Source organism: Coffea arabica, chromosome 8e (genome assembly GCF_036785885.1).
Source record: "Coffea arabica cultivar ET-39 chromosome 8e, Coffea Arabica ET-39 HiFi, whole genome shotgun sequence".
NCBI classification, from domain to species: domain Eukaryota; kingdom Viridiplantae; phylum Streptophyta; class Magnoliopsida; order Gentianales; family Rubiaceae; genus Coffea; species Coffea arabica.
This window is the reverse complement of record NC_092324.1, coordinates 3,470,571-3,489,162: the sequence shown is the minus strand read 5'-3', so window position 1 is coordinate 3,489,162 and position 18,592 is coordinate 3,470,571. Positions and strand designations below refer to the sequence as shown.

The following is an 18,592-nucleotide window of genomic DNA, read 5'->3' as shown; positions in this document are numbered from 1 at the left end:
CACGACTTCAACTATTGTTAAACCACGTCTTCCTTGGCTAATCAGAAATGTTGAACCGGAAGTATTACCACTTGACGCTTTCCACTTTTCTAAGCACGACGATACCAGAAGAAGAAAGCACAGAAATTTATTTGCTGATCTATGCACTCTCTCTATGCCCGACTGCTGAAAGATTAATCCGTTTCACAAACGGTACCGTCTCAATCTCTCTCGGTACCTCGATTAAGTAGAGAAAGTACTTTTAGCGGTTCTTGTTTCCTTTGTTATCTCATATTTTTCAACCTTTAAAGAAATTAATTCCTCATTAACCTTTGCCTTTACCACCGTGCGGGATGAAACATGTACGCGAGTCCAAAATGTTCGACGAAATTACTCAAAAAATAAAAGAGAGAGAGAGAGAGAGAGAGAGAGAGAGAGAGAGAGAGAACATAAACCAAACATGATAATTTGCTGGATTTAATTAATGTTCAGAGTTTTTATTTTTCTTACCAGTCATTATCCCCGTTCAAGGGTTCAAATGTGCTTTGTGTTTTATGTACAATAGCATTGAAAAAAGAGTAAAAATGTTGATGATACAGAACCGACAAAGAGGAAGAAGATGTTGGAGAAGTAAAATATATGGGCGGTGAAGCATGAGAGGTGCAGATTGTGCACGGCTTTCTTCCTGTGAACGCCAAGTTTGCTGCAGAATACACAATATTGACCTCCAAATGCCTCGAGCTCTTACCTCGAATTCATCTCCGTCAGAACCTTCTATGTTGTCCGGGAACTCAGCCTCCGAGTTCTCCACTGCTTTTGTTACACTCCAAAATTTTAAAATTATTTAACTTATAATTTGGAGCGCGACACCAACAATATTTTTTATAAGAGAATATAAAGTCCTCTATTAAACTTATTAATACAAACCAAATGATTGCATAAATCATAGTCTATGCTTACAAAAATTTCACACCTAAAAAATCACTCGTACAATACATTATACTAAACTCACAACATATATATATATATATATGTTACTATAATACAAAAGCTATAAAAGTTACAATTTAGCAATTTAACTCTAAGAGCACAACCTATCACAAAAACATCCTTCAAGTTTGCCTAGACTTGATCATCACCTGCATTGTCGCCTGCAGGTAGTGGGGTGAGCATTGTCGCCTGCAGGTAGTGAAATTAAGTGGAGTGAGCATCAACTTGCTCAATAAATAGTCTTACCATACCTCTATTGGATCAGTATATTAATATTGCACGTAACATTTAATAAAATTATTTCACAAAATTTAACGACAATTAGTATATTACATGCGTATTATATATACGCATAACTATTCATGGATTCGTATTTTAGTATTTTTAATTATGATTTGTGGAATCTTTTCACTTTTCACTTTGTTTTCAGTTAAAGAATATGCTATGGTCACTATTATATTCTATGATAGGACCATTAAATTTCACAATTTTTTTCCATGGTAGGGCTATATACTGGTTAAATACCTAACTCTAAATCAGTAGTACTATCACCTTTTTTCTTTTTCTTTTTTTAGTGTAAGCAGGAGGATTCGAACCCGAGACCTCTCACTTACACTCCCTCCCCCCGTACCACCCAACCCAATGCTCCCCCCATCAGTAGTACTATCACTATTTTTTTCCATGACAAGGTCATTTATCCACTATTATATCCCGTAAAAGCGTTGTACCGATTTTCAAATGTAGCAAATCTAGAGTTTTTTCCCACCCTTTACTTATTTTGACAAGTCCAGTGTGTCCAAACAACACATAATGATCACCTTTAAGCAAATAGTATAATCATTTATAGACACATAGTTATCAAACAATTATATATGCTCAATCCAATTTAATGTAATAAAATACATTTTTCATAACAATTAGCAAATAAAATCTTTTATAAGTAACATTTCAAAATCTATAAGGATATAAGAGAGCCACTTATCCATTAGTTAGAATAAACCGAAATTCTATTATAAAGTCACCCAAATCCTTCTTTAATCTTCCCCTAAAACAGTAAAACTTAGAGAATTAACTATTTGCTCCAAATGCCTAAAATTAGGGCTGCTTGCTTGGGAAATTCAGCAGCGGCAGTACTAAATTGAATGGACATAACTAAAGCTATACATGTCAAAAAATTGTAAAAATTATGCCGCTACAAACTAGACTCAAAGTGATAATAATCTTTAAGAGACACCTCTCAGAGATTTGGATGATATGCTAGTCTAAATTCAATCAAAAGTCAGTACACTTTCCAACTCTCACGTTGTGCACCTTAGGAATCAGCAACGCAGTCCTCCGTTAAACACACATAACTTAGGTTATATATGTCGAATCACTACAAAAATTGATGGCAGTAGAAACTACTATTGAAGTATTAAATATCTCCTGTTGGAATCTTGTAGTGAATCAATCAATAGAGGGCCTTAAGTTGGACCACTAAGTCGGTGCAAATTTTCAGTCCTTCAGTTGTGCAGATTCTGATTTTCTGCTAATTTTGTTATGTTTCCGGTGTCGGTAGACAACGAAACAGAGTTGTAATTTTATATCATTGGAAAGATTTTTTTTTTTTAATATATTATTGGAATCTAGTTTCAAAGTCAATTTTTTTTGTCAGTCGTCACCATCTACTTCTACTTTTACTCCTACTATAACCTATTCTAAGGGAGTGATCCAACTAGCTCAAGAAGAACTAGCAGAGATTAAACCACCATCGGATCATACGAGTATATTACGCACCGCACCCATATGAATCTAAGAAAAATCACATTAGTGGCAACGTAATGAGAGACAAGATTTGAACTCTTGACCTCTCGCCCCACAAAGACATGTAGTAGTCAACTACGCAAACGATGGTTGAGTTTCAAATGTGATTGATAGCACTCAATTTTGATTTTTCTACGTCAAGTAACTATCAGTTTTCTAAGGCTGTGCAGAGGTGACTGTTGGCCACGAAATTGGTTAGAACTCATGGGTTTTTTGGCTATTAACATTTAAAATCTTTTCACTTTCGTCTGTACATCCATATCATAGACTTGACTACAATTTAATAGCAACATATGCAAGAAATCATACTAATAAAACTGGGTTATAGCTGTCCAACTTCAATATTTCAATTAGTAGTTATCAAACTCGTAAGATTCAAATCTATTAATTGATTACCTCAAATCAAGTGAAATCTGGCGAGTTTTGATCCCTAGTTCCTCCTCCTCCTCTGAAGCCGCCCCTTCTTCCTTCTGTTTCTTCTACAAAGCAAGACAACAAAACCGATGCACGTAAGAGCGCCAGGCGGTGAAAAAAGATATACATTAAGGGGATTCACACTTTGGCCCTCAAATATATCATACTTATAAAATAACCCCTCACTTATAGATAATACTCAATTGGCTAGAAAACTTTTGGGCAATTGGGATTTGGGCATTACGTACAGCATTAACCTTTCCTGCATCATACCTGTTTCTTGGAAAAATCAGCAGGAAAATTCTTTCTAAATGCTTATCAGACCAGTCCCTCCCTTTCTCGCTGACAATTAGTATCGCAACAGTAACTCCTGCTCCTAAACTAAAACCAAGACTGGCGAATGCGAACTGCCAATCAATGACTGCATTTGCATCTACAGAGGAAGGCACCAGAGCGTCGTTATTGCCCTTGCAGCTTATGTTCAAAGGGGGGCCGCACAGATCTTTGTTTCCCTCATAAGAAGATTCTGTAAACGTTTGAAGCTGGTTGCCCCCGGGGATAGTTCCAAGGAGTTGATTAAAGGATAGGTTCAAGACTGAGAGGAATCCCAAATTTGCAAGCTCTGGTGGTATCATTCCACTTAGCCGGTTCATTGAGAGGTCCAGTGCTTCAAGCTGTGTCAAGTTCCCAATTGATTCAGGGATTGTGCCAGTGAAAGCATTATGTGATAAGTTGAGAAGATAAAGTGCGTTGAGTTCTCCTATTGTCTCTGGGATGTATCCTTCAAAACTATTGCCTGAAAGATCAATAGATGCGAAGACATTCAGAATTTTCACAAGCACAAACTCCAGCTCGCTCCCTTTGAACGTTACTGTCAAAGTATCCTGATAGTATAGGCTACTAAGATGCAAGACGGTAAAATGCAGACGGCCCTGTGCTGATTGCCCATTTTCTCCATGGCTAATCATTCCTTTCCAATTAGAGAAGCATTTTGGGCACAGAGCACCACTGAAGTTGTTGAAAGCTAGGTCAATGATTTGAAGGTTTTGCCAGCTGCCATCGGCCAGTGAACAACCAAGGTTTCCGTAGAACCTGTTGGATCGAAAAACTAGTACCCGCAAACTAGTCAAGTTCTTTAACATGCAGGAGAAAGTATCTTCAACCCTATTGCTGCCAATATTGAGGACTTCCAACGACGTACAATTGACCAGGGATCTTGGAACCCGTCCTTCTAAAGCATTTTTACTAAGGTCTAAACTTTTAAGAACACAACTAATTGGAAATTTATCTGGAATGATGCCACCCAGTTTGTTTCTCCCTAGCTGCAGAACCTCGAGATTCTCCATTTTGTAGAATAGACAGTCCGGTATGCTGCCTCTCAAAACATTGTTAGACAAATCAAGAACTTGGAGGTAACTTGCATTGCATATGGACTGAGGGATAACTCCGGAAATGCTGTTATTTGAAATAGAAAAGAAAACAGCAAAAATAAGAGAGTTCCCAATATCTTGCGGGATGGAATTGCTGAACTTATTGCTTGAGTAGTCCACATATATAGCTGTTGGCGGTGGTTTTGGAAACTCACCTTGAAGTTGGTTAGAATGCAAGTCAAGCACAGACAGATTGGGCATAGTGGCATTCATGGGGAGATCCGATAGGTGATTGAAGGAAAGGTTCAGATGTCGAAGACTTCCGTCATCAACTTCCCATATCCATCTAGGTATTTCTCCATCAATTTGGTTGTTTGAAAGGTCTAGATCGATCATATTGGACTGGTGTCTTAGCTCTGGAAACTTTTGCAAGTTGCAAGAAGCTAATCTCAGTACACTGAGCTGAGGGAAGGCGGATGTTGTTGAATTGCCACTGCTTGCATCAATTGATAAGTTGTTGTGAGAAAGATCAAGTGTTGCAAGGTTTCGGAGCTTGTTTATGATTCGAATTTGCAACCTGCCAGTAAATCTGTTGGAAGAAAGTGAGAGTACATTGAGCCTTTGGAGTTCAAAAATGGACATTGGAATTGAACCATCAAGTTGGTTGCCACTCAAATCAAGTGTATTTAAGAGAGAGGCAGATGCACTGGGAAATTCATCGACTTGGCCTATGAAATTATTACTGGAGAGTTGGAGTTTCCGCAAGGATGGAAGAGCAAACAGAGATGGCGGAATTCTTCCCCTGAAGGAATTATATCCCAAGTTAATCAAGGAAAGATGTACAAGGCCTTCAAAGTGAGTGGAAGGAATGTTGCCTGTTAGATCATTATGAGAGAGGTCCAAGTGATTGAGGTTCTGGGACATCCCAAATGACGGGATCGAGCCATTGAACATGTTACTTGAGACATCCACATAAACCAGTTCCGTGAGATTTGCCATTGTTGATGGAATCGGCCCCGTGAAATTGCAATTTGACAGATCTATCCACGACAAACCTCCAAGGAAACCAATGGAATCTGGTAATGAACCCGTAAAATTGGTAGAACTAATCACTAGTGTCTTGAAAGATCCATTCTCTGGAAACTGCGGCAAAGTGCCTGTAACGAAGTTATTGTTTGACAAATCTATATTCTGCAACATTGGCAACTGGAGTATCTTCTCTGGAAATTCTCCCAGCAGATTACAACTGCTGAGACTCAATGATGTCAAATTTGAGAAATTTGCAAAGAAGTCTGGGACTGTAGTTAAGAGGTTGTTGTCGTTAAGATTGATGACCGAGAGCGAATGGAGCTCTGAAAGGGATGAACTGATAGGACCTGAAAGATAGCAGCTGGACAAGCTGACTTCTCTTAAATTGGGTAAAAATGATAAAGCGTTGCACCACTCACCCCCCTGAGCTGAAATATTGACACCATCAAGGTAAAGTTCTTGGAGCTCCATGAGGTTCTGAATTAGTGTTTGTAGATTTGGATTCTCCATTTCCAGTGGCTGAACTCCAGGAAAACGGGTTGAGAGATCAAGAGTAACCAACCTGCTCATACGTGCCAAATCCCTCGGAATTTGCCCGACAAAACCAGCATCAGACAAGTTCAGGTACGTCAGATTTGCAAGTTTAGATAATCCCGTGGGAATAGTAGAGCTGAAGCTGTTGAAAGCCAAATTCAATCTCTCAAGATACTGAAGATTGAACAGACCACTCGAATTCTCTAGTTGACCGGAAATTGCTTGGTTCTCAAGCTCCAGCCTGATCACATGACCCGTGGTATCACATCCTACCCTATCCCAAAGGCAACAGTCGCTGCTACTGTTCCAGAGCACCAGTTTGGTTGAACTGGTGGAGCTAAACGTGAGAGTGTTCTTCAATTCCAGCAACAGGGACCTCTGATCTTCAAGACATTGGCCAGAGGCCAAGAGAAAGTGTCTGACTGATAAAATTTGGAGTAAGGGTATCAAGAAAAGCCAAGGAAAGAGAAGAATCCTCATTGGATACAATTGTTTGAGAATCCCAGGAGCTCGAAAATGGGACAAGTAAAGAGATTATAACCCCATCAACTAGACATTTCAGCCTTGTACCGTTTCGTTACCAGAAATTGGTAAAAGAAAGAAAGCAGAGGATTGGTTGGTTGGGTTTTCTTTATCCATGAGAAAGCGGTCAAAGTAAACCTGGGAGGTCGATGGGCGTTTTGTGCTTTTTCTGAGTCTACGGATTTGTACAGATTGAGGTCGTTCAACGCGTTTCGCCCCGCAATGACTGGGGAAGGTGAGAGATCCATTAGCATGACGTTTAGACCCCGCAATGACTTGCTACTCTTCACATAATTCATGTACACTAATGGACTCCTCTCAGTGATTTGGTTAGTTAAACATCTTTCAGATTACAAAGGCAGAGCAAATAGGTCTCTCCCCAATGAGACAGATTCATCAGACGTGATGGGGGGGCAGCATGACCTAGTAATTGTAGTAGTAATCGTAATTACTAAACTAGTAATCACTGTTCTGATATCTACTACCTTAATTAAAAATGACCCCAAGGGATTAATGGTTCGGTTCAACTAGAACTTTGAATAAGTTTTAGTTATGGGGTATTTTTAGTATAATGACAAAGTTGTATCAGCTAATTTATTTTATTTTTTAATTACAAGTATAGATGAGATTGTATCTTTATCGGGGGAAAAAAAAGAATAGTAGTATATAGTAATATGGAAAATCCAATACATACTGTTATACTATAAGGATAGGAAAATACAAATGGAAGTGATAGAGGGAAGTACGAAGGTGAGGTAGGGATGGCAATGGGGAGGGGAATGCACTTCCGCCGTCTACCCCATTGCCATATATCATCCCCTGTCCTCGCTCCTGCCCCACCCTCGGCCCTATCCCATTCTTCCAGTGTGGGCACTTCCCTTTTTTTTTTTTTTTTTTTCCTTCTCTCTTGGTGCCTTTATCATTAGAAAAGATTAATATTACCACCACCACTATTGCTAATAATTTAAACGAACATAACATGGAAAAACATAGATGTATTAACAATATTATTTATACTTAATTAATTAATACAGGGGATGGGACGGAGGTATACTCCTTCGCCCCATTTAAGAGCGGGTGGAGGGAAATCTCCCTTGTCTCACCTCTCACCCCATCACTCCCCTCGTAGGGCGGGTGCTTGTGAATTGCCATCCCTAGGTGGTGAGGAAGGGTGGTGGTTGGGAAGAGTTGGACAGGACTACATTTACTTATCAATATTAAATTCACTTCAGAGAAATATTAAATTTACATTTCATTATCATTTTATGATATTAAATTTACTTAACAATATTAGTTTCGTATTTCTATTTTACTAATTAAATTTGCTTAATAATATTGCCATAATAACAATATTTTACTATCATAAGTACCAGATATTTACCGTATATGGATATATATAGACTTGAAATTATCCATAATAATAATACAATAAGTTTCTCTCATGCTTTTTTTTTTTAATTTAAAGTAACATACTCTATTCAATTTTTTTCTTTGCTTTTTATTAACAATAATACATTTCAGTATAAATTGATATTACATTGATACTCTCTTGAACTTTTTACCTTTTACTTATTATATAAATTTTTATTATTTCTTTGAAGATATAAACCCATGCATAGCACGGATTGGTTGTTCTTTTTTTTTTTGTAGGTGGGTATGTGATATTGCCATATATGCAAGTTGTACACTATAGGTTACTTAACCCACATTTTCGTCAATAAGAATAACTTTGATGATGACAATTTATTTTTTTCGTTTCCATGAATTGAAAAAGTAATCATCCATCATAGTATAACATAACTACTACCGCTGCGCTGTATTTTCCATCCTTTGTTCGACAAGCAATTGGGTGAGTACTAGAAATATTTTGTTGTGTATGCTATCGGAACCAGGTCCAATAGAAACTTGTGGGCACATTCTGCGTTGTTCTGATGCAAAATTCAAGAAAACTAGTTGGGTGTTGCTTTTGTGCATATTCTGTGCTGTTATCATATGCAAAATTGAAGGAAAATGGTTGGGTGTTGCGTCCAGCGAATTTCATTGGGTCAGCTAGTGAAATGGCATACTTTCCAGGAAGAAATGCTTTCTCTTTTGTAGGTGGTTCCAGATAGGATCAATTTCCTTTAGTTTAGCTCATGATATATATATAGATAAAAGCTAGTAATATTTCACTGTATATTCCTTACAAATTTACCTTGATGTGGCAACTTCAAAGATTTCTCACCAATCTTCATTCAAGTCCTTCCCTAATTGTTTTTCTTTCTTATGGAAAATCCTTGAAAGTTGATCAACATTTTTGTTTTAGCATCTTCTCCACCTCTTGGAAAGCCAAAGTGGCCCAAAACTGACAGCTAGACCTACCAATAGTCCAAGTGCCACACTTGTGTAGCTCTCTTTCTTGGAATACAACTGTTTCTCTTCAACTGTAGACTGTGGATGTAAAGGACCTCTATTATCATTACAGGTTCGGTTCAAGGGGAATCCACATATACCTTCAAAAGAACTGTCTGGAAATGTCTGTATTTGCCTTCCTCCTGGAATCCTTCCAACCAGTTGAATGTGTGACAAATTTAAGAATGAAAGAAATGTGAGGCTTGTCATCTCGTCTGGTATTTCCCCAGTCAGTTTGTTGGAGGAGAAGTGTAATAATTCAAGTTTCTTTAAATTCCCAACTGATGATGGGATTTGGCCTGCGAAGGCATTGTTTGACAGATTGAGAAAATACAGCGATCTGAAATCTCCAAGTCTTTCTGGTATTACCCCTTGGCAATTATTGCTTGAAAGATCAATGGAAGTCAGGATGTGTAAGGACTTTCTGCAGCTTTGTTGGCATTCCTTTATAATTCATGGTCTCCGTGTCTTGATAGTATACTTTGATAGCTGCTCCTCGACGTCCTCGTTAATGCAGGTTCTCAAGCTGCAAATCTGTTTGATCACCGTCCACCATCATCGCACCTAAGCTTGAGAAACTTGGGTGAAAATACACCTCTGAATTTGTTGGATGCCAGGTTAATAATTTGAAGATCAGGCCAGCTGTAGTTGGAGCACGGGCAACTAATTTGTCCTCTGAATCCGTTGAGGAGTAAAACAAGGACTCGCATGCTGTACAATTTGTCCGAACTCCAAGGAAACAAGCTGCAAATCCTGTTGTGGCCGAGGTTTAATACCTTTAGCTTCGGGCAGTTGACCAAAGATCCTGGAACTGTGCCTTCTAATTGATCAAAACTCAGGTCCAATGTCTCTAACTTGCAGTCCCTTGGCAACATATTGGGTATATTTCTACTTAGCTTGTTTCCATGTAAATCCAGTACCACGAGAGATCTGGACTTTTCTATCAAACATGCAGGTATGGAGCTGCTTAAACTATTATGTCCAACAGGTCAAGTACTTCCAGAAGACTTGCATTGCGTATTGAAAGAGGAATGTTGCCAACAATGCTGTTATTCGCGATGTCCAAGTAAATGGCAGATGAGAGATGATTACCGATATCAGCTGGGAGGGAAGAGGTAAATTTACTGCTTGAGAAGTCCACATAGATGGCTGATCGCAGTGGCAAAGGGGTACCTCCAGTAAACAGATTCGAGTGGAAGTCAAGATATTGATGAATATGAAAATGGCAAGGCACTTGAAGGCCCGTGAAATGGCTATAAGACAGATTCACATATGGGAGATAGCCATCACGAACTTCTCATATCCAGTTTGGTATCTCACCAGTTGTTTGGTTTTCTGAAAGATCTAGCATATTCAATCTTGATTGGTTCTTCAGAAAGGGGAACTTTTGCAGCTTGCAAGACGCTAACATCAAACTACAAAACCGGGGGAGCAAAGAAAAGGCAGAGTCACTTGTACCATGATGGTTTATCATTATCATTACTATATAAAAAGTACGATGAGTCTTGGCAATAGGGAATGTAAGTGTAAACATATTTTGATCTTAGCTTTTGTTACGTCTAAATTACTCTCAAGTCTTTTAGTTAGAGTTATTGCATTTCAATCATGGCACTAATAAGAAAAATGAAAAGTTTCAAGAAATTACATCTCAAAAATATTGGTAATTAAAATTAAAAAAATGCCCATTTACAACTATATTCACCAATCATTTTCTTCATCTCCAATTATTATACGTGTTAAAATTATCTCCAATTATTATATCCTTATGTGTGATAATTAAAACTAACTATATTTTATATACATGTTGCTTTAGAAGAAAATCACGATTAACAAGAAGACAAAAGGTTATAAATAGTTAATGAGAAAAGAAAAGGTTGAATTGATGATTAAATTCACTATATTATGCCATATTGACTAAGAAAACTTCAAAAAATTATCGATAATTATAAAAAAATATAACAGCAAAGGTTTACAACTATTGCAATTAATAAAATTTGTTATATCCAAATCCTAATGTTTTAGCATGTATTTTGCTTAGGTTTGTTGTAAACACTGGTTTGACACAACATAAAAAATTTCCTCCTCTTACGTAAAATATGCAACAACTTCATTTTAGATATGATAATCTTTTATCTTCAGAGTTCAATAAACTTTTAATTGCTTTGTATATAATAAATATTTTTTACAACTAACAGTTGCTTAATTTTGTTTATTATATGGTTTCTTAGTCAATATTCTACCATCAACTTAGGCTAAATATGATAATCTTCCATTTTGAGAGTTTACATTATGCCAATAATATGATAATATAGTTTCTAAGTTTCCATTATGCCAATAATCAAAATTTCGCACACAAATTTAATATATTAAAGGTTTTATATCTTGAGAAAATATATTCACGTGCAAAGTACGTGAGTTATTACTAGTTGTATGTACCAAAGATCAAGACTGAAAAGATTCTTCAGCTCTATAAATTCGGCCAGTTCTACTGTGCCTGTAAATTTATTAGAAGCAATAGAGAGACTTGAGAAACCAATGATTTTAAAAACAAACTGGGGTGTAAACCCTTCAAGATTGTTGCCACTCAAGTCAAGTTTTCCTAGTGGAGATGGAGATGCGCTTTCTAATTCACTGATCTGACCAGAAAAATGGTTGTTTGAAAGTAGTAAGTTCTCTAGCGATGGCAGAGAAAACAGGAATGCTGGAAGTTCTCCACTAAGTAAATTGTTGCACAGGTCAAGAAAGGTGAGATTCTTGAGGCCTTCCCATTCTAATGGAATTTTGCCAATCAATTTATTATCGCGAAGGCTTATATATAGAAAGGCAATTCCACTTTACCTCCTGTGGTTTAGTATTTTTTACATAATCCTCCTATGATTTCAAAAATTATACATAACCTCCACATGGTTTGAATTAAAGTGTCAAAGTGACGGAAGTGATCATTCTTAATGGAGTCACCTAAAATGTCAAAAATACCCTTATGTAAAGTTGAAAATTATTTATTAACCAAAGGGGGTTATGTGTATATTTTAAAAATTATAAGGGGGTTATATGGTAAAATATAAAAATTATACGGGATTAATGTGTCATGTATTTATAAGGATAATTTCGACAATTTTAGAAGTTCCGTTACGAATGACTATTTCCGTCATTTTGACACTTTAATCTAAACTATGAGGGGGTTATGTATAACTTTTGAAATCATAAGGAGGTTATGTAAAAAAACGCTAAACCATATGGGCGTAAAATATAATTTGCCCTATATAGAACGAAAGTTCCCGGACGGGCTAAACGATGGAAGTGAATACATAGAGATCTGAAGGCCAGTAATGTGCTATTAGATGAAAATATGAATCCAAAGATTGCTGATTTTGGTATGGCAAGAATTTTCAAACAAGACAAGACACAGGCAATTACCAACAGGGTTGTCAGAACGTAGTAAGTATACATGTAATTTTTTTTTTAATATCAAATGCCTTGAAAGCAAATGTTATTCCTCCTAGAACTGTTGACACAACATCCTAAATATTTAATCATGCATGTTTATAAAGTGGTTATTTATCATCTGTGTATGCAATGGAAGGAACGTTCTTGGTCAAGCCTGATGTCTTCAGTTTTGGGATGCTGATCCTTGAAATTGTTGCTGGTTGAAGAAATTTCAGCAACTACGAAATTGATGACTGTCAATTGAACCCTGTGGGATTTGTAAGTTTGTCTTCCATTGCATACCAATAATTCCAGCTCCTTGATTCTTAACCAGAGAATTGCTATCACTGCTGTGGGTGTAAAACCATGCTTTCAGGTAGAGGTGTCAAAATGGGTGACGTGGGGGAGTTTGAGTTGGTTAAAATGGGTAATGGGTATAAGTGAGTCAATCCATTTCTATCCATTTTATTAGATGGGTATAAATGGGTAAGTCAAAAAATGAATTGGATAACTCAATTACCCATTTATAATTCATTTATTTTAACTTTTTGTAAACTCATTTAAATTCATTTTTGCAAACTAAAATATCAATTTATACTACCCTTTGCACCCATCATTAGATTTAAATATTAACTTATAATGCTCAATAAGCCTAATTATCAAATTTTTTTTCCATCTGTACTTTATGTTGCAAAATTACATACTATATAATAATTAAACAATAAGAATATAAAAATTTGAACTAAGTACTATAAAAATTAATATAAATACTTAATCCAAAACTTTTGAACCCCAAACATTTTTTTCGTGTGTAAATTTAAAATTTTATTTTGAAAAGGTAGAAAAAGAGACTAAAACTTGTTATAAATTGATAATGCTGAAAATGAGCAAGTTAACAAATTAAGAGAAAATAAATGATAAGATAAAATCAACAAATAATAATAACAATGAAACAGAAGTAGTTAACATCATGATAAAATGAAAAATTTGAAAAGAAATGGGTGAGGGAAGAGAGGAGGTTTGGCCGTTTGGGGCAAGACAATTCTAAATGAGTTAATTAACTTTGATGGGTTACCCAATAATACTCATTTATACTCGTATGCAAATACTTAAGATACCCATACCCATCTATTCATAGGCGATACGGGTAAATTTAACTAAATGGGTATGTTTGACACCTATACTTTCAGTCTTGGGAGAAATGGAAAGATGGGGAAGTCTTCAATTAAACGACCCGCAGTTGGAGATTCTTTGACATGAACCTGTTGTTGAGATCAATTCATGTAAGCCTTTTATGTGCGTTAGAAAGTGCAATTGACAGGTCAACCATGTTATGAATTGTTCCATGAAACAATGAAATTATGGCTTTGCTAGCTGCCAAAGAGCCTGCATTTTTCACCGGAAGAAGGCCACTTGACTGCTTCCATTGGAATCAAATCAATTGGAAATTTAAGGTATGATTTGCGGATGTCTGTGAATGAGTGTTCCATCTCAACCATGGAAGCAAGATGAAATTATTGTGTTCTTATACTTTGGAATCCAAATGTTGGTTTTTAGTATAGTACATGATATACTATTCATTCTAAGGCCTCCACCTTAGTATGGAACTCCATTATAGATAACAATTAACTTTGCAATGTCACTTTCTTGTAAGGAAGAGAATGATCGACTGGTTTGATAGTACCAATCAGCAAGCAACTAAACTATGAGGACATGGCCTTTAATTGCTATTCTTGACATTTTTCTTAGAGAGAGCATATATATTCAATTTGAACTGAATTTTGATGTGGATTTGCATAAGTTTCTTTTGAAATGTGCACAAACTGAAAGGTGATGAACTCAATGCGAGTCATATTGCTCCTGTTTAGATCACTTGCAAACCATCCAATCTGACAGACCAGTGAATAGTTTGAAGATTCATTTCTTTGTCATCTTGCTCCTGTCTCAGCCATAGTTTTCTTCACCTAAAAGTGAAGAAAGTACGATAGCCATGCATCAATCATCGAGAATCTGGAGAGATTAACTGCATAATACACATGAATAAGTCTGAGCCTTAAAACTGGTTTTAGGCTACATAAAGTTGGTTTTAATCAATGCTCAGCCGTGGCTCCTGCCCTTAGCTGCAAGCCAATATAAGGGCAAATATCGACAGATTGCAGGGATTTCAACTGATGCGCGATCAATGACCATTTTCATTCGAACCCATCTACAATGGTATATCCTCCAAGGCTGAAACTACTCTGAAGATGAAAGTTTATTTCATACATATATGTACAAGAACAAGAAAATGCCTAACAATTGGTTACATAACAAGGAACAAACACTGGCACAATGAGCTGATTCATGCTCCTATTCGCCCTTGCTACCGATCAATGTAGGAGTAACGGTTATAGCCCCAATAAGAAACAATGTTGCTATAGATTGGAAATCATAGAGATCACCCACTGATTTCAGCTCACCTAGAGCTATTCCAGCCTGCATAGAAGTCCCAGAAAGAGGAAGATTAGCCTATTGGTAGGTCTATGCTGAAGCAAGAATGCATTTTTTTTTTCTTTACCATCTTAGGCTGGTTTGGTTCTGAAAATCTTAAAACGGTTCATATTTTCATACATGTGGACATGAAGTCATAGTTAAATTTAAGTTCCAAACTTTCTTGTTAGGTGTTCAAAAGATCCATTAGGTACATTCATACATGTACAAATGTAAGACTAAGAGTATCATTCCTTCATTCAAGCACAAGAAAGAAGATAACAGTTTCAAGAGTAAATAAATACCCTGACAGTGACGAAAGCAGCAGGTGTGATCCCAATGGCAGTTGCCAGAAAGAAAATATGGTAAGGCACATCTACTATTGGCGAAGCAACATTTATGAATGTATTTGGTAATGTTGGTGTTACTCTTAAGAAAAGCATGTAGTTGAGCAGCCGTTTTTTCCTTTTAGCCACCTGAGTGAACAGAGAGTTAGTATCCAATTAGTTCAGTCCATATATAAGAGACAATAACGGAGAGCAATAATCACCTCAGCCTGGAAAAATGATAACTTGTCAGGCCAAAGAGAGAAGACAAGCGGCCGCCCTATCAATTTAGACAGGAAGTAGCAAGAAGATGCACCAGCAGTAGCAGCGAACACAACAAGAGCTACACCTTTGAATATCCCAAACAGAGCCCCCGCAAGCAAAGACATAAAAACAGTTCCCGGAATCATGAAAGTCTGCATGAAAATGTAGACCATGCAGTATCCAATAAGCACTTGTGCAGTGTAGTCACTAGTATAGCTCTCCAAGTGATCCCTACAAGAAGTATGGAAAACCAGAATGGATAAACTTTCATGTACTTATAGTTTATAACTGTCAAAGAACTAGAATTGCTAAAAGCCACTTGAATAGAAGTAAGAACATAGAAGAGGACTACAATGAAAGAATGTAAAGGGAACATTGAAAGAGAGACAATAATAACATAAAAGGACATTCACAAGACTGACTATGCTATTTTCTACCAATTTAAAAAAGCACAGATGAAGTTACTTGCACATCTTCCTGACAGTGTTTATGTCCCAAATCAGCGTGCAAAGGTCTTGTCTAAGGCAAACAACTTACACAAAAAGGAATTCCAGTTAATGGAACTTTGCAGCCTTCCTCTTCAACATGAAGAATTTAGACATGTCAAGTTCTTTGGGACAACTCTTTTCACTGAAAACTGAAGCACTATCTATCTATACCACCTGAGACAGTAGACCTGCAGTTATTCACCTAAAAGGCACCACCTATAATACTTACCAATTATATCCTGGCACACCCATGCGAGAATATGATTACAAAAGTGATGATTTCTTAGCACATGCCATGTGGACTTGAGAAAAAGGGCCAAGAAGATTATGATGTACAATATTTACCAGAATCTGAAACGGACTTGTTAATGCTGTATTACCAGAAAAGATAGTATGCTTGTTTTCTTAACATCTTGATGTAAGAAAAGATGAATGCAACAGGGTTAGCAATCACTGTGTTCTGGGAAGTAAAAAGGTTTTCAAATTCAAACAGCACTGCAAATAAACATGACAAACAGTTGTCTGGCCACAAACAATCCCATACCGAGCTTCGCCTCTATTTTTCAAATCATTTTTTCAACGAATGAAACTGATGCTAAAAACACTTGTCTCCAAGCAAATAGCATGGTGGCAAAACAGTAAACCAGCACAACCTTGATATAAGCCAATCACCAGTCAGCCTCTAACCATCACCAAAGAAGCCCCACACTTCTATCCGCATTTGGCTTCAAATTTAAATTACTAAAGTCTCGATTCCCATCAATGCAGTGATGAACAAAACTGCAGCAACTAGATATCACATATTTCTCCTGAACCTTGTTTCAGTCTTTACAAGAAAGCTAATGGATTTGGAATGGAATCAGGTAAAAGCTAAAATGCCGTCAAACACAATTTAATAAAAGCTTGCCAGTTGAATTAGTAGACTGATAAACCATATTGTATCAAGTTTTTTCTGCAGACTCTGCTCCCCAGTATCATACTATACCATGAAAAACGTCACTTACTCGCTAAATAACTAAAGCTGATTAAGTGACAGACAGAAAGCCTCATAGAGAGCAAATTTCGCAATAAATCAATGGAGGGTGTAAATTAAAAACAAGGTTTCTATAGACACGCCTTATCTTGCTTATTTCAGTTTCTAGATTTGATTAAACTAGGTATTTCATAGAAAATTTAACACTTTCCCACTCATCCAAAAGCTGAATACCAAGCTGCACAATCTAGCAAAGCATCAAGCTTTTTCCAGCAGATCTCATTTATTTCATCTACCTTTTGCAATGCCAAGGCTGCTAATCATCTTATAGTCAAATAAAAATCTATAATTCTTTCAACAATTTCTGACATGGTGGCAAATAAAGAGGGCCATTCCACCATTTTTGCATCGGTAAGAATCCAAATCAACCACTCCATGACAAAATCACGTCCCGCTACAAAACCACTTTTTTACCCAAAAAGTGAAATCAGAAATTAAATCAAGGTCAATCAAGAGCTAAAAGCATTCACAAAGTTGAAAGCAAGAGATCCCTGAAATGAGCCCACCTGGGCCACAATATATATCATCCATAATTCAGAAAAACACCTGCAGAAATTCAAAATTTAATCTCCAAACATTGAAAAAAAAAGAGAGACTAAAGACAAAAATTGATTGAAAACCAGTGCCTACCTGAGAATTTGGAGGTCTTCAAGAGTACGGGGCAGCTTCAGGAAGCTGTAATCAGAAGCAGGCATCGTCATATACACGCCCACAAGTCCCATCAGGAATCCCAATACGACTCCGGATGCTCCCAACACCTCCCAAAACTTCAATGGATACTTGACCACATTTACAACACCCGCATCCCCCTTCGCCGCCACTGCAGCTCCTTTTCCTTCCATAATTGTTATCCAAAAAAAAAATTCTGGGTTCGATTTAATTAACAAAAAATTTAAAGAATTTAACGTTTGATTCAAGTTTAAGGTTAGAAATTAATATCCACTTGTGTGCAGATTCAATTTTCCGAGTGCCCCTTTTTTCTTGTAGTAATTCTTCTTCTTTGCTTTAGGGACACTCTTTTGTTTCTTGCTTTCTCTTTGTCTCTCTCCTTCTCGCTCCCTCCCTGTCTTAGTCGTACTAGTGAAGATTGGAGAGAGGGACGAAAGAGACGAAAGAGAGAGGGGAAGAGGGAGAAAAGTATATTCGTTTGTTCTGCTTATATGTCCAAAAAGGTCAAGGAAAGTCTGCGTGGCTTTTTACATTTTTTAAGGTTATTTTTCATCTTCAGTTTTTCTTTTTTAAATTTTTGGATTAAGTTTAAAGTTATTTCACATTGCCCCTATGTAGTTCCTAATTTTGCTTTGAGGTATACAAAGTTTGTATTATATTCTATATAGAAAAAAGGGTTTAGAAGACATATTTAAGCAAAGGAAAAATATGATAAGGATTAAGGATCAAATTCGTTTACATTTGAAGTTTAAAGGTGTACATAGTCAAACGAAAAAATGTGCCATATTTTACTGATTCATCCATAATTAAATTATTTTTCTTATAGAACATTATAGTAAAACATTATGAAACAAAAAAAAATACCCAAAATTTTAAATTCTCATG

General features: G+C 36.6%; 2 protein-coding genes across 3 annotated transcripts; both read right to left on the bottom strand.

The window, feature by feature from the left end:
* Positions 1–874: 874 nt before the first annotated feature.
* Positions 875–6,839, bottom strand: LOC113704299 (uncharacterized). 2 transcript variants are annotated; one of them, XM_027226106.2, is made up of 3 exons: positions 3,460–6,839; positions 3,169–3,251; positions 875–1,158 (listed from the first exon to the last, which is right to left on the bottom strand). In XM_027226106.2, the coding sequence occupies exons 1-2, from the start codon at positions 6,597–6,599 to the stop codon at positions 3,203–3,205; spliced, it is 3,189 nt and encodes a 1,062-aa protein (XP_027081907.1). In that variant the 5' UTR covers positions 6,600–6,839; the 3' UTR covers positions 875–1,158; positions 3,169–3,202. The 2 variants fall into 2 exon arrangements, with proteins under 2 accessions (XP_027081907.1, XP_027081908.1); XM_027226107.2 differs by having other exon boundaries at positions 3,169–3,248.
* Positions 6,840–14,457: 7,618 nt separating this feature from the next.
* LOC113704274 (uncharacterized membrane protein At4g09580) lies at positions 14,458–18,179 on the bottom strand. Its single transcript, XM_027226066.2, has 4 exons — positions 17,669–18,179; positions 15,478–15,748; positions 15,233–15,403; positions 14,458–14,933 (listed from the first exon to the last, which is right to left on the bottom strand). The coding sequence occupies exons 1-4, from the start codon at positions 17,878–17,880 to the stop codon at positions 14,808–14,810; spliced, it is 780 nt and encodes a 259-aa protein (XP_027081867.1). The 5' UTR covers positions 17,881–18,179; the 3' UTR covers positions 14,458–14,807.
* Positions 18,180–18,592: the final 413 nt, after the last annotated feature.

Coding starts and splice junctions, on each gene's coding strand:
- LOC113704299 (XM_027226106.2), bottom strand. CDS start 6,599: ATGAGGATTCTTCTCTTTCCTTGGCTTTTCTTGATACCCTTACTCCAA. Junction 3,252..3,459: donor CTGATTTTTCCAAGAAACAG/GTATGATGCAGG, acceptor CTTGCTTTGTAG/AAGAAACAGAAGGAAGAAGG.
- LOC113704274 (XM_027226066.2), bottom strand. CDS start 17,880: ATGGAAGGAAAAGGAGCTGCAGTGGCGGCGAAGGGGGATGCGGGTGTT. Junction 15,749..17,668: donor GAAGACCTCCAAATTCTCAG/GTAGGCACTGGT, acceptor TACTTCTTGTAG/GGATCACTTGGAGAGCTATA. Junction 14,934..15,232: donor CTGCTTTCGTCACTGTCAGG/GTATTTATTTAC, acceptor ACTTCTATGCAG/GCTGGAATAGCTCTAGGTGA.